The sequence below is a fragment of the Epargyreus clarus genome, unplaced genomic scaffold (genome assembly GCF_041222505.1).
Source record: "Epargyreus clarus isolate Ecla_fem2 unplaced genomic scaffold, WU_Ecla_fem_2.2 ptg000016l, whole genome shotgun sequence".
NCBI classification, from domain to species: domain Eukaryota; kingdom Metazoa; phylum Arthropoda; class Insecta; order Lepidoptera; family Hesperiidae; genus Epargyreus; species Epargyreus clarus.
Window position 1 is genome coordinate 7,950,471 of NW_027332224.1, and position 15,068 is coordinate 7,965,538.

General features: G+C 40.0%; 1 protein-coding gene across 1 annotated transcript in view; it reads left to right on the forward strand.

The window, feature by feature from the left end:
* fra (neogenin protein frazzled) overlaps positions 1 to 15,068 on the forward strand; it is a 194,056-nt gene that overhangs the window by 153,355 nt on the left and 25,633 nt on the right. The window contains exons 2-8 of the mRNA XM_073081470.1: positions 8,858 to 9,035; positions 11,189 to 11,319; positions 11,817 to 12,013; positions 12,413 to 12,573; positions 13,114 to 13,214; positions 13,856 to 13,943; positions 14,516 to 14,657. Of these exons, the coding sequence (XP_072937571.1) occupies positions 8,858 to 9,035; positions 11,189 to 11,319; positions 11,817 to 12,013; positions 12,413 to 12,573; positions 13,114 to 13,214; positions 13,856 to 13,943; positions 14,516 to 14,657 (998 nt within the window). The remainder of the gene's footprint in view (positions 1 to 8,857; positions 9,036 to 11,188; positions 11,320 to 11,816; positions 12,014 to 12,412; positions 12,574 to 13,113; positions 13,215 to 13,855; positions 13,944 to 14,515; positions 14,658 to 15,068) is intronic.

Sequence of the window (15,068 nt, forward strand, 5' to 3'; positions counted from 1 at the left end):
AAACTTGTAAAATCTAAAGTCACTCTAAAGAAAATAAGCGGTTCCGATTAATTTTTTGAAGAAGTTGCACTTTTTAAAATATTTTAGATGAATATAAATATTTTTCTTTAGTAAACTTAGCAAATGAGCGCGAAATTTTTTTATAATACAGGAGTAGCAGGCGAGCATGCAGAGAACGAGTTCATTTTGAAAAACAAATACACCCTCTATATTATTGCACTCTCTGATAGTGTCGCTTATAAGGATCAAAATCTGGGAAGTAATGATAAATGACAAACTAAAGGAAAAGCCTCAATTTTAAGGAAATACATATAACAATAAGAATTTACTATTTAATCAATTATCTATTGTTATTAAAAAAGAAATCCTAAAAACGACGGTAACTTATTTGCCAAACTATTACTTTCTCATACTAAGCCGTATGTCATGGTCATAACATCGAATAATTAGTAAATTAACCAACAAATTCTTCAATGGCATGACTTATGTATGTTTCTAAAGAATTTTACATAAATCATTTCTTATGTATAATCCTTAAGGATTAGTATGCCAATGTTTGGAAAATATGTATTTTCTTCAAAATTTTCCTTTTGCTTTAATTTGTCACATAACATTACTTCCCAGAATTTGATCCTTATAAGTGACACTATCAGCTAGTGGAATAATATAGAGGTGTAATTTTATACAAAATGAACTCGGCTAAGGAAAAAGATATTTTAAAAAAGTAATTATGCAGTTTTAGTTTTTATCAAAATCGGCCTCGTAACTCCTTTCAACATTTTTCGCTAATCCTTATAGTTTCGGATTTGGCCCTGAAGGCCCGTTTGAAAAATTCACCCTGTATATGCCTAAATAAGACTGATAACACAATTTAGATTCAGTAAGATTTATTTTATCATGGGTGCCACGTAAGACCAGAAGAGAAATATAAATTTGTCATTTAGGAGTCTGCCTCACCGGAAATCTACTCGTAACTCTGAACACTGCGTGTGATATATTATGTTGATCCTCTGATGTAGTAGGAATAGGTATAACAATTAGTAGTAGAAATATAGAACACTTCGTTCGAGTCTAGAGGCACCACTGTCACAATAGTTTCTATTTAATCGCAGCAGTGTAAAGCGGTGCTGTGTTTTGTTTTAAAGGGACGGCGGTAAAAACGCATTTGTGACCGTCTTAAGGGTTGCAAGCCTATTTTGGGTTGATTACAGATGTCCATGGGCGGCAGTGGTTTTTCATCGGAAGGACTGCATGCTTGCTTGCTGTCTAAATTAAAAATAATTTAGATTCGTAGTAAACTTGTTATGACGGACGTACAGACAGACACACGAGTGATCTTCAAGGTACTATGTTATTATTTCTACCTAAAAAAACACTCGCTCGTTAATCGTTGTTAATAAAACAAGTGTATAATCATCGGCTATACAGCATACCGGGCTCAGCTGATGTCGCCCATGTTGCGGCGCGCGGGAAAACTCCCGTTTATTTTTTCAATCACTTACCATACACAGACGATCCACGTGTAAGCTTTTTAAACAATTAGTTGGTTGGCGGATGTTGTGTGGCGCTGAACAAAGAATTATGTGAAACGTTTGTATGTATGGATGATCTCCGACGTCAAAACCTTAAGAATACACGCTTGCTTTAAAGTTTTGGAGTAGAAAAATATAATAGTGGAGTAGAACCCTTTGTGGTTCGACTCCAGCGGCACCACCGCTCCTATTTCTGCCAAATAACAGTGTTAAGCGGTGTGTTCTAGTTCGAAGGGTATGGTAATTGAGAGATACTTTTCCAAGGCGTTCCGGCATAGTCCTCAAGAATATCTGCGCATATGTGGTATTGTGGCCGACCTCAGATAAATATATGTAATCCTATCAGGACTTGATCACGTATGCCCATGGGCGGCAGTAGCCACTTACCATCAGGTGGACTGCATGCATTAACCGTACCATTCTGAGCTACCAGTGCCCAGCAGTGGGACAATGGGTGGATACCGAAGCAGCGTAGTCTCGCTGACACAGTTCCATTGTTGCTCCACTTTAAAGCCCATCACCAGATGCATCACGTGCGGAATTTGTCAAAAGTCGGATGTACTAGTATGCTGCTTGCTTCTGAGGAATAGGGATAGCGATTCTCTCCGAAAAAGATCGTTTCTTAAATCAAAGTGTGATAATCGTGTGATCGATCCACAAAATGATCGAGGTCCAAATAATCGACTCTCCAAAAGTCGATTGTTAATGCTCAACTACGGAAAAATCTAATTTCGATTTTCTGGCTTCAAAGATCGTTTCACTGAATCGATCCATTACTGAAGATCGATTAAAATGATCGATTTTTGGTCCAAAAGATCGATTCCGATTAATCGATCTCAGATCGGCATCCCTACTAAGGAGGCCAGTGCCCAGCAGTGGGACAATGGGTGGGTCTCGCTGACACAGTTCCATTGTTGCTCCACTTTAATCCCGCTCCGGGAGCGCCCCGCATTATCCCCGGTCGCTCGTGCACCTCACTACTTTATCTCTATTGTGCTAAGGCTGCATTAAGGCTCCACCAAGCGTTGATTGCTTGTTTGCTGGTTATTTTTTATGTTTTTGCAGTTTTATGTTGGTTTATGTTGTAGTCGTTATCGTGTATTGGCTGGCCCTGTATACAATAACGCCATCCTTACCTATTATTGGTAGAAACTTTTGTAGTTCGACTCTGGAGACATCACCGCCACACCTATTTCTGCCTAATAACAGCAGTGTTAAGTGCTGCTGTGTTCTGGTTTGAAGAGTGTGGTAAGGGAGACAGACTTTTCCGAGGCGTTCCAGCTTAGTCCTCAGGGGTTGGGGGCATCTGTGGCCGACCTCAGGTAGGAATATCTAGTCCTATCTAGGGTTGATTACAGATGTCCATTGGCGGCTGTAACCACTTACCATCAGGTGGACTGCATCATCTGTTGTTTTTATATTATGTATAAAAAACATTTCAATCTTATTAGCGATTTATATCGTATATTCCTAGACTAAGATAAGTTAATGCAGATTAGCGAATATAACGTAACATATTCAAGAAGTTTCTCAACGTAATTAATACCAGCGCCGAGAGGGTGCTGTTAAACTTAGCCGCATAACAGTTTGAAGGGCACGGTACTTCGCCATTCCATATTCCATACATACAGATTACTCGCTGCTAACTAAATTTAGTGTTCATTTGTGTTTAGTTTGCTAATTAGTATTCATAATAGTGGAGGTAGACAACCTTCCCCCTTAAGTAAGGGGGTGTCTGCTAAGATTGTGTTTTGTGTATAGGTGCAAATAATCTATGCAAATAAGTAGTTCAAGTGACTCTTTGTATTGTCAAAATACCCGTTTTTGAAGTAAAAATTGCTTTAGCGGTGTTTTGAATTTTTTGTGAAGGGTAAAAAATGTTAAACTTACCGCGAGTATATCGCCAGCGATTTACTCAACGAGAGTATATCGCCGGCGCAGATAAGGAGAGGAAGTATCTCCCTCGCTTTCTACCGCGGCGTATAAATGTAAATGTCCTACGCCTGTTCCACATAAATGCTTGTACTTTTATACTGATAATTAAAGTAATTCGTGCAAAATAATTCCCTAACCGTTCCAAAATATCAAAAATGCACAACGTTAATATTCAAGTTTTCACTTCTCCCGCACTCCCGGCGTACGACCCGTCATTTTTTTTGTAACAATGTAAGTTATATGGTACGGTAAATATTTATCACAAAAACATTAATTAAATTTTTTGTCTGTCTGTTTGTTCGTTGCAGCTAATCACCGAAACGGCTGATCCAATTTTGACGGAACTTTTATTGAAATATAGCTGATGTTATGAGGGATAACTTAGGCTACATTTATTTTAGAAAAATAATTAAGGTTCCGTGCAAAAAACATAAAAACCATTAAACCTTCACGGTATTTAATCTTTATAACGTGGGTAAAACCGTCGGGCACAGCTAGTATTCGGAAAACTGTTAAACTTATAACGAATCCGTCAATAGTAGAGTTGAGTAGAGTTTCAGGTTACACTCGCTTATTCTATGCATAGAGAAGAGCCTGGCGCCACCTGGCGGCACCGCGTGAATACTGTAACGTGTCAATGATCAAGTTTTGTCGATTAAAAAAGTTTTGTTTTATGCTACCCTGCTACCCTGCAATAACCTTTGCACACCACTGGATATCTGCTTTTTATAATATAGGAGTAGCAGAAAAGAATGCAGTTCACCTGATGGTAAGTGTCTCCTGCCGCCCATTTACTGTAATCAACCCCAGATAAGATTAGATTCCTACTTGATGTCGGTCACATACGCGCCGCTGTAGTGTGTATACTCCTTTACCCTGCTACCCCTGAGGACTAAGCCTAACGCCTCGGAAAAGTATATCTTTTTTTAACACACCCTTCAAACCAGAATACAGCAGCGCTTGTAACTGCTGTTATTAAGCAGAAATAGGTGTGGCGGTGATGCCGCCGGAGTCGAACCACAAAGAGGTTCTACCTTCATACTACCTCATATGGTTACAAATACAAACATACTTCATCCGACCGACACATCATTCGACATGTTATCAATAACACCGGGACACGTGTCAACAGACTGGACAAAAAATATTTACCTGATCGAGCATCTGTCGTACTTGAGGACGAACTAAACAAATAGACTCCGAATCGATGATCGTGCTGTTTACATTTAAAATCATGTATTATGTTGCAACCCTTATGGTACCTTTACATTAGATGTGTGAGGTAGCCATGCAGCCTATTTATATGTGACAAATCCATTCATTTTCAGTAATATTGGGTTACACGATTAATGCCCGTTGTTAGTATTCAATCTATCCAGTATTTAGAATTAAGTCTACCCTTTGTACCACATCTTTAATATGGACAATAAAGTTCATATTTTTTGGCTAACGTCCAGTATGAAGAAATCGTCAAATGTTAAATAGTAGGCAATGCATTGGATAGATTGAAAATTAATAACGGCGGGTATTCGTTACTTAATGATTAAATCATGGCTACATTTACAATACATTTGGAGTTTCGTCTGTTTAACTTGTCAAATGTTAACTTATTTATTAACAAGATAAACCCGAACAAAACCAGGGGCCAAAGCTAGTACACAATAACTAAAAGAACTCTATAAGTGGCTACTTGGGGATATTTGTCGTTCTGTTTGCACCGCTCTTCAGATAATGATGTGTATTGATCTCCCCTCGCTACCCTTATCGGGTGCAGTGGGGTCGATCATGCGCACGCGCAGGCGATTTCTGTTGACAATACAAAAAGGTTTGAGTCCCAACGGGGACTGTGTACAAAAAATATAAGAATTTGATACGGAAAATGTTTAATCATTTTTTTTTGGGTTGTTCGTTTAAATTGATATTAACATTAAACGTCTACAAGATCGTTCGGAATGGTGAAAAAATTTAAACATGTCGATTGTTTTAATGAGATGAAAGATGATTTCTATTTACCTCTCGCTCACTCATGCATGTACACGCGTGGTACTCGCCTTATGTGTGAGCGAGAAACATATACAAAAGCCGTTATTTTAGATTACATTTTTACTGAAACAGTTTAAACATGAGGATTTTTTAAAAACATTTTTTTCTAATTTTTGCAACAATATAAATATTAACATGTCGCTTGCTTTAAGATTGTATATGGAAATTGCAACTCTCTCGCTTACTCAATATGTACTCATCTAATGTATGAGCAAGTAACATATACAAAAGCCGTTATTTTGTATTACAATTTTTACTAAAACAAGTTAAGCGTGAGGATTTTTGAAAAATAAATTTTCGTAATTAAAATTTTTGCAACAACATAATTTCGTTGTGTTTCCCGCGGGTGGTGCAGTAATTACGGGATGCATCTGTTTTCGCAAAAAAAATAATCATCGTTTAGTGGAAGCTCATAAAAATATTTTTTAATAAAAAGGCGGTGCGTTTGCATTTTCCTGATTAATATGAGAGAGCATGACACAGTTTCCACGCGAAAATAATGACACACTTCCACACCGCGGGCTACGGTTGGTTTTGTTGGAGTTTGTTTGTTTATATTGAAATGGAATATGTTGCGGGTTCTGTGATGTCCTTCGGTGTATTACACGGCTTTGCAGCGCTGACAGACTTGCTACTTTTAGCTCGGTTTCACGCTTTTGGCGTCCCACGTTTTAGAGACGCGTTTTTAACGACTATATTAATCCACCGACGTCATCTCATTGACTGTTGCACCGCTAGGCACGGGTCTCCTCTCAGAATGATTAAGCCATAGTCCACCGCGATGGCCAAGTGCCGTACCAATACGCACTTGGCCAGCGCGGCAGACTTCAGATACCTTTGACGACTTTTTTGAAGATCTTCCTGACATGCAGGTTTCCTCACAATGTTTTCCTTCGCCGTTAAAGCATGTGATAATTAATTGTAATACGCACATGACGCAAATTAGATGTGTGCCTTAGTTTTGATCCGCGGACCCCTCAATCCCCTCGACACTAGGTTATCACTGCTTATTTTGCTGAAACGCATTTAATTTGCTGCATCACGCGTCCGAAAGTTACCTAATAATAACTGAGCGAGCCACTTATAGTACGCGCCAAACTGCTAGTCGGCTCTGAAATTGTTGCGAGCATGTGTAGTCATACAATTTGCTATGGCGACGTGATGCATTTCTATATTCAGAATGGGCTCGAAGTTTTACGCGGACTATACCATCAGGTGGACTGTATGCTCGTCTGCTACTACAACATATAAAAAAATGGCATTGACGTCCATAGCAGTAGCTCATGCTCAATTGCTACTTTCGTAATACACACTTTTTAGAATCTTAACATTATAACTCAACAAAAATCGATGAAAAAGAAATTATCTAAATCTTCAGATATCCTTTGCGGCCTTAAACCATTATATCCTTTCTTTAGCACAGGATAAAGTTGTAATTTATCTGACAATAAAGTGCGATTTCAAAGGAAATTACTCCAAAGGATCTTATCGCGTCATCTATATAAAATGGAAGGTTTTTTTTGGAGTTAAAAATATATTTAAACAGCTTCCCGTTTGTGCTTGTGTATAAATGAGGTTTGTAAAGGTCGTGTCTTATACAAAGACGTAAGATATTTTTTTATAATATAGAAGTAGCAGACGAGCATGCAGACCTGATGTTAAGTATCTACTGCCACCCATGGACATCCGTAATCAACCCAGATATGGTTAGATATTCCTACCTGAGGTCGGTCACCGATGCGCCGCTGCCCCTGAGGACTAAGCTGGAACGCCTCGGAAAAATATGTCTCCCTTAACACACCCTTCCAGCTAGAATACAGCAGCGCTTAACACTGCTGTTATGAGGAAGAAACAGGTATGGTGGTGGTGCCGCCGGAGTCGATCCACAAAGGATCCACCTTCAAAGATATATTTTAAGTCAGAAAGTAAACGAACATGCAACCCGCATTATGATAAGTGGATAGTACCATCATCCACTAGTGTGTAGCCACCGCCAGGAAAGACTGAAGTCGTACATGAGGTGATCAATGCGGAGGTGATGGCCCTAAAGGTTATGACGATAGGTCTCATATTAATATCAAATTAGAATACAGTAATTACATCACTGTTGTAGTATGCGTTGACATCACGTGACATTTACTCCTTTGCTAACATCACAGATAATATGACATTGATAAAAAAACAACGGTTTGGACTCCGGGAGTGCTGGAACAAGTGAAAAGTTTTGCATTTTGCTTTGCCGTCTTTCGAATTTTCGATCAGGCCATGTCTCCTGACGCTAGTTTAACATCTTTTACCTATCACAAAAAGTGCACAATGCCGCTAAAAAGACTTTATTTCAAAATTTAAAAAAAAATACAAAACAATAGTTTATTTATACCAAAAAATGAAATCAAGTATTCTGCAAAGTTTATTTTTTAACGTTTAAAAGTCTCGTTAACCTTCAAACGTCGCCGATGAGACAAGGGTATAAAATTAAAAAAAACCCTTATTATGTTTAACGCTTTTCGGCACAAGGGCCTCTCGAGGGCCTCGCGGGCCTCACAGGAGACGGTAATGAATGAGGCCCTCGTATCACAGCCGCCAGCCGACACTGAAGGGTTAGTGTGTTTGCGAAGCTTTTATTTTTATTAACGTTTTTATTTTTGATCAAAGATTGGACCGGTTTAGGAGTTGTACAACCACATGCACGAAATGTAAATATGTATATTTTGAGACTATTCCTTACAAAATTCGTATCGAGTTTTGGGCTGGGAGTAAGCAAGGTTTTCTTTCACTGTTAATGCAAGTGATAATTTATGGCTAATGGTGGGATTCGAATCCCAGATCGAATCGAATCTTCCGAACATGAGATCAATATTACATTATTTTGCAAGTATACATTTGTCAAATAGATGTTTATTTTAACCACCCAATGTAGAAGGTCATGACGAGTAAAATAAAATGAAAATAATATATTCAACTTACATTCTACAGAACATTTACTGAACGTCCATAACTACCCACCGCTTTGGTGGTTGGTTCATAGAGAAGAAGCGGCAAAATGAAACTTCATATCACATGTCTAGTCTATAAAGAAACTTGTAATATATATTTTTTTCTTTAACGAAAAATGTATAGCTAGAGCTATTGCGGGCCACACATTTTTATCGTTAGATTGCGCTACACGTATTCTGAATCGCGCTATCGAAATTTTCTCAACATCACGCATATACACAAGTTCCGAACTGAGACTTGGAACACGGCCGCTCCCCAGGCATGATTGCCTAGCACGGCGGTAGATCTCCCTTTGCCAAACAGGTAACGATATCCACAGTAATTGAATCTAACGTTTCATATATTTCCAGGTGGCGACGACGAGCAACTAGTGAAGTTCACGGTGGAGCCGTCAGACCTGGTGGTGGGCGCGGGCGAGCGCGCGGCGCTGGCGTGCGGCGCGGCGGCCGGCGCGCGCGTCTCCTGGCGACACAGCAGCGCCGCGCCGCCCACCAGGGACCACTCGCTGCCGCCTGATGACACTTATAGGTAGGTTGATAGGGCTACACGCAAATAGGATGAACGACAAGGTGCTGATGATCAAGTAGAAGAAACAGACGGGTAACAAGGAGCAACGGGTAAAGTTCCATTCAACCTCACAATTTTTTAAGCTATTGCATAGCTTTTATCGCGGGCTTTGAGCGCGGCGACCGAATCGAGAAATTCCGTAACGAAAATAAGTAACACCTTTCAACAACTCGGTTGCCTGGAGACTTGATATCCAACTATCAAGTCTCCAGGCAACCGAGTTGTTGACTGTCAATAGAAAAATATGGATATAATTGAATAAAGTATTATTTTACATTCCTTATTATTTTATTTGATATTGGCGACGAGATATCGAATGAACTAAAAAACAATAAGGAACTACGAGCCAATTACGTAGGTTAATGAAACGAACCGAAAATTACATTTCGGGAATAGAAAAAATTGACATTGAAGAAATAAATATACGACTGAATTCTTTACAAGAAAATTTGAACAAATTCTACGCGATTCAAGAAAAAATTGAATGGCTTACAGAAGAAGAAAATTTAGAAGAGGAAATAAAATACAGGTACCAATTTGAAGAAATATATACAAAGCTAAAATGTAAATTTTTGAATGTACAAAAAGAAGATAATCGGCTAATACCTGAATGTTCTTTTATATCAGCAAGAGCGGAAGTTTATTTGATAAACTGTTAACTGTCAAGGCACGCTTGAGACGTACACCTAATACAAAAGAGTTATCACCTTATCAGTTAATGTTCGGCAGAGAGGTAAGAACCTATATGCATGCCTTATTTAAGAAATCCGCCCCACTATCCAGATTACATTACAATGCACCGCCAACGCAGGAGTTCGGACAAGGTGATAAGGTACAAGTCCGCAGTTACACCAACCCAAGAGTTAAATGGGAGTTCGGAGTCGTCATCCGAAGATTAGGTAGACTCCATTATGAAGTCAGAACTAAAAATGGCATACTGGTGCGCCGTCACCTTGACCAAATGCTGCCGGCGCCCCTGGTGGTGTAAGTGAAAATAGCGGTGGAGGACTGTTGGATATCAAGTCTCCAGGCAACCGAGTTGTTGACTGTCAATAGAAAAATATGGATATAATTGAATAAAGTATTATTTTACATTCCTTATTCTTTTATTTGATAACCTTAATTCGTCAACTTGAACACAGATGGCAGTAATACACATTTTTTTATAATCCGTGCAGAAATCCTAAAATTGCGTGAAGTATATTTTATATTCCCATTATAAAATTCAAAATTATATTACCATATTATCAAAATAATATGTTTTATCAACATAAGCTATGTTGAATTCTGGATTGATAAAATAACGTAAAAGAGTGTTTGTTATTTTTAAACGTACAATTACAACTGACAGACTTGACAGCACAAAATCAAAACGCTATTATGATTTATGGTACAAATAATTTGTGTACAAAGTGTTTTATATATGAATAAACAAAGTGCATTTATTAATGAAAAATGCGATGTACCTGTAACATTCGGCCAAATGTCACAGGCACATCGCATTGATCCATTTATATTGCTGGTTGTTAATACTTTACGTCACTTATTAAATACTTTTCTATTTTATATTTTAGAATGTTCAGTCTTGCTTGGAGTTATGAAATGTCAGCTGATATTTGCAATGTCTTATATAATGGAGATATGATAAAATAGTGGATAAAGATGTATTAATGTAAATGTTGATGATTATGGAAGAATATATTGTATTTCTGGAATTCCTTCTGAGCGTTTTCATAGCATAAAAAATGCTATGCAATAGCTTTACCGCGGCAGTCTCCGAGTGCCACACGTATTTTTTTCATCTACATCGAGAGGACTCGTGGCGAATCTCCAATGTTTGCTTTACACCATAATTTGCCCCAGGACAGTGCGAGATGTACAATGAAAGTCTTCCAGAGAGTCCCGAATTCTTCCCGAAGCACTTTCAATAAATGCGGTCTTCAAGAGAGGTGCAAAAAGAGATCTTCGTGAATACAGGCGACTCCTCTGGTGTTATCCGACAAACATCGATATAGGTCGAGCTTCATTATTTATTTTTTATACCATCAGATGAACTGCATGCTTGTTCGCTACTTTTAACTATGAATTCTGATGAGAATTTGTCTGGTTTCCAGAAAGCAGTTGCCCAACGGCACCCTGGTTATAGAGAGCATGTCGGCGACGCTGGCGGGGCAGTACCAGTGCGTGGCGGCGCTGGACGGCGTCGGCACCGTCGTATCCAGGGTCGCCACTGTCTTTCTCGCAGGTGAGTCTACTGTGCTGCACTAGTGAGGGGCTGACCTCAGATGTTTCGCAACTAAATATCGTCACTGGAAAGGCTAAAAGTCTAGCGCTAGAAAAATAAATTAGAATGTTCCAATTTCCTTATTAGTTAGCCCGCAATATCACACACTTTGAACTAGAATACAATCATACATTACACATTGAACTAGAATACAATCTACATAGATTGGTAATTTTCCTAGTCTACTAATATAAGACTCATCAAATCATAAACATTTTGGTTATACGACGAATTACGGTATGTTACCCTTATGTCTTTATTTTTATTATTACGTTTTTTTTTTTTGTATGCTTATAAGGAGTCTTTGACCTATGAGTGATTATGCATTTATTGTTAACTATATACCCAGTTCTTAAGTCAATGGTGGCACATATAAATGTAATAATCTTGGTTGATTTTAATAAATAAATATGTACTGAGAACCACTCATCGTAATATCGACTCCCGCCCACTTCCAGAGGTGCCCGAGTTCGTTGAGGTCGGGCGCGTGATATCGGGCGTGTCGGGCGCGGCGGCGCTGATCCCGTGCGGGCTCGCGGCGCCGGCGCGGCTCGCGCTGCGCGTGCTGCCCGCGCCCGCCGCGCCCGCGCCGCCCGAGCGACGTGTGTATGGCGCTGCGAGGTTGCACGCGCCGCCGCCTGTATTGAAGCTCAATGTGAGTAACACTAAACGTTCTCGCTTCTAGAAGGTTATAGTTGGTTTTATATTGGAAGTGTTGAGTGCGTCCGCGCCACCCGTGCGACGTGTGTATGGAGCTGCGAGGCTGCACGCGCCGCCGCCTGTGTTGATGCTCAATGTGAATATCGGTATAGTGGTCTCGCTTCTGGAAGGTTCTAGTTGGTTGCGTGGCATTGGGATCAGGTGCATTAAAATCAATGTAAGTATCTTGCTTCTAGAGGTCCGTGTTTGTCGAAGTTGATTACGTGATTTTTCCTATCACTTTCAACTTTGTTTTCTTTCACATGTCGTAGTAGTTCGTAGCCTCATTTCAGTTTGGATATCGTTGTGTTCAGATGACGTAGTAGTTTGTAACCTAACCATCTTTGTGTGTCAGGTGACGTGGCTGAAGAACGGCATCCCGGTGCGTCTGGAGGGAGCGCGCGCGACGCTGACCGCGAGCGGCGCGCTCGAGCTGGACCCGCTGCGGCCGCACGACGCCGCCGCGTACCGCTGCCGCGTCGCGCTCGCCTCCGACCACCGCCAGCACAGGCACGTGCGCGCACACACACAGAGAGAGAGATAGAAAAAGAAATAGTGTGATAGACATACAAACACACACACACACACACACACACACATACATATATACACACATACAGGGACAAACACAGATAATCACCGACGCATCATACATGCGTTGAAACACGAATAGATAACCTTAAAACATGATACATGGGTGCGTATCATGTTTGTAGGCACAAATGGGGACAAATAAACAAAGCCAGAAGAGAAAGTGAGAAAAGAATTGAGAGCACATACTCAAACACCTGCTTACCTATATGAGAGACATGCGATGCGAAAGTCGTTATTAACATTTTTTTTTATCTCATGCCACGAACGCTTGCTAAACCGTCACAAATCCAAACGTGTATATAGTGTGTTTGACTTTATTTGTTGTGAAATCAATGGGCATTTGCCGCAAGCGCTTGCGACATGTGCAAGCGTTTGTAGAAGTTTGGATTGGTAAGTGCCAAGTGTAGATGCGTCATAAAGTTTCATTTGACACCAAGATGACATCATCTGGTATGTTTCCAGGACGGGTCCGGAGATAGACGTGCGTGTGAACACGGAGCTCGCGAACCTGGAGTACGCGCCGCGGTTCATCACCACGCCGCAACCCGTCACCGTCATGGAAGGTACGTACTGGCTCGTTGTAGGGTTCCGTACTCGAAGAGTAAAAACCCTATTGCTAAGCCTACGCTGTTTGACTGTTTGACTGTTTGTCCGTCACGGGACTGTATCTCCCGCGAGAACACGGAGCTCGCGAACTTAGAGTACGCGCCGCGGTTCATCACCACGCCGCCCGTCACCGTGATGGAAGGTACGTACTGGCTCTTTAGGGTTCCGTAGCCGAAGGGTAGAACCCTATTACTAAGCCTCCACTGTCTTACCGAGACAGACTGTCTCGAGACTGTATCTTCTGTAACCGTAAAAGATAGATACTGGATTTTTTTACAGAGTATGGTTACCGTTATAGGTGGTCGTGTTAAAAAAAAAATATACTAAAAATAAAAATATCTTCAAAATGACTAGGGTCACTAGGCATGACAGACATCGCTATTTGCGACATTTTTCGCTTTATCTATTATAATAGCGTAATAAGTAGACAGTAAAAAAAAAAATGTAATGCATCATGTACTTCAGTGACTGCTATAATTAATAACAAATACTAAATTTTAAAAAATGTGTGAAAATTGTGATGGTACGGAACCTTCCGTATGCTAGTTCGGCTCGCACTTGGCCAATTATTTTTATGAAATCATTTATCGTGTTACAGGGGCATCGGTGACATTTGACTGCGCGGCGGTCGGCAACCCCAAACCGGAGATGGTGTGGCTCAACAACGGAGTCGCCATTGACCTCAAGTAAGTATACACTACACAGCTGCTTGAATAAAAGTAGTATTAAACGAAAAAGTGCTACAATAGTACGTCATATGTTAGTTGTCGCAACAGCGGGCAAAACGTGGGCAATCCTGATTTGTGAAAAGGTTAAAATTAATAAAATTCGTGCGTGTACGAGTATAAGTAATGTATGCACAGAATGGCTGATGCACAGAATAAGTATTTGGCGTATTTAATAAAAAAATAAAGAAGTGCATGTACCGACATGTACTTGTAAAAATATTACAAAATGATACGACACGACACGCCGTAACATATTGTATCATATCATAATTCTTTCTGGAAATTTACAATATTACTGCTAACTTAATGGTATCGATTTTGTTTTTTTTTTTAAATCACTCCTTATTATCTGTCGGGTTTTTTTCAATATTTGTATTTTTTTCTAACAAGTTAAAATAGAATATCGTATTTCTGCCAGAATATCGTTTAACAGCTAACTTACTGCAGTCGATTTTTATGTCGTTTTTAAATCACCTTGTACATGTTTTTCAACCCCTTCCTAAACTATATGTATATGCTATCGTCTCCAGCGACCTGGACTCGCGCTTCTATTTGGTCGGCGCCGGCTCCCTGCGCGTGCAGTCGGCGCGGGCGCTGGACGCCGGCGCCTACACCTGCCGCGCCACCAACCGTCTGGACTCCGCCGACCACTCCACGCAGCTGCATGTCATGGTCAGTGCCCTGGGTCCTAGTTGGTACAGTCTGACACCGGCGCCATCAACTACGTGTGCGATCGTATTGGCTCTTTGACTACACCTTGCAATAACTTCAGAGCGGACTAGGAGTTCGGCGCGGTCTCTACTTGTACCTTCTTATTAACTGATGGACTTTATTAATATACGATTTTTTTATATGAATAACACACAAAAAATCTGTCATTTTCGTGTGACATATCTGCACAATTTTAAATTACATTTTCATATTATTTCTGTTTGTTTTAAATATTGTATTAAATTATTAGTCTGTATATTTTCCGTGTACATAACGTTTTGATTTTTGGCTCTTCTATAAAATTAATAGTTTTGAGTTGAGCGATTATTGATGAAAAGCAGCTATGTGATTTTTAATGTCTCCCTCTCTCCC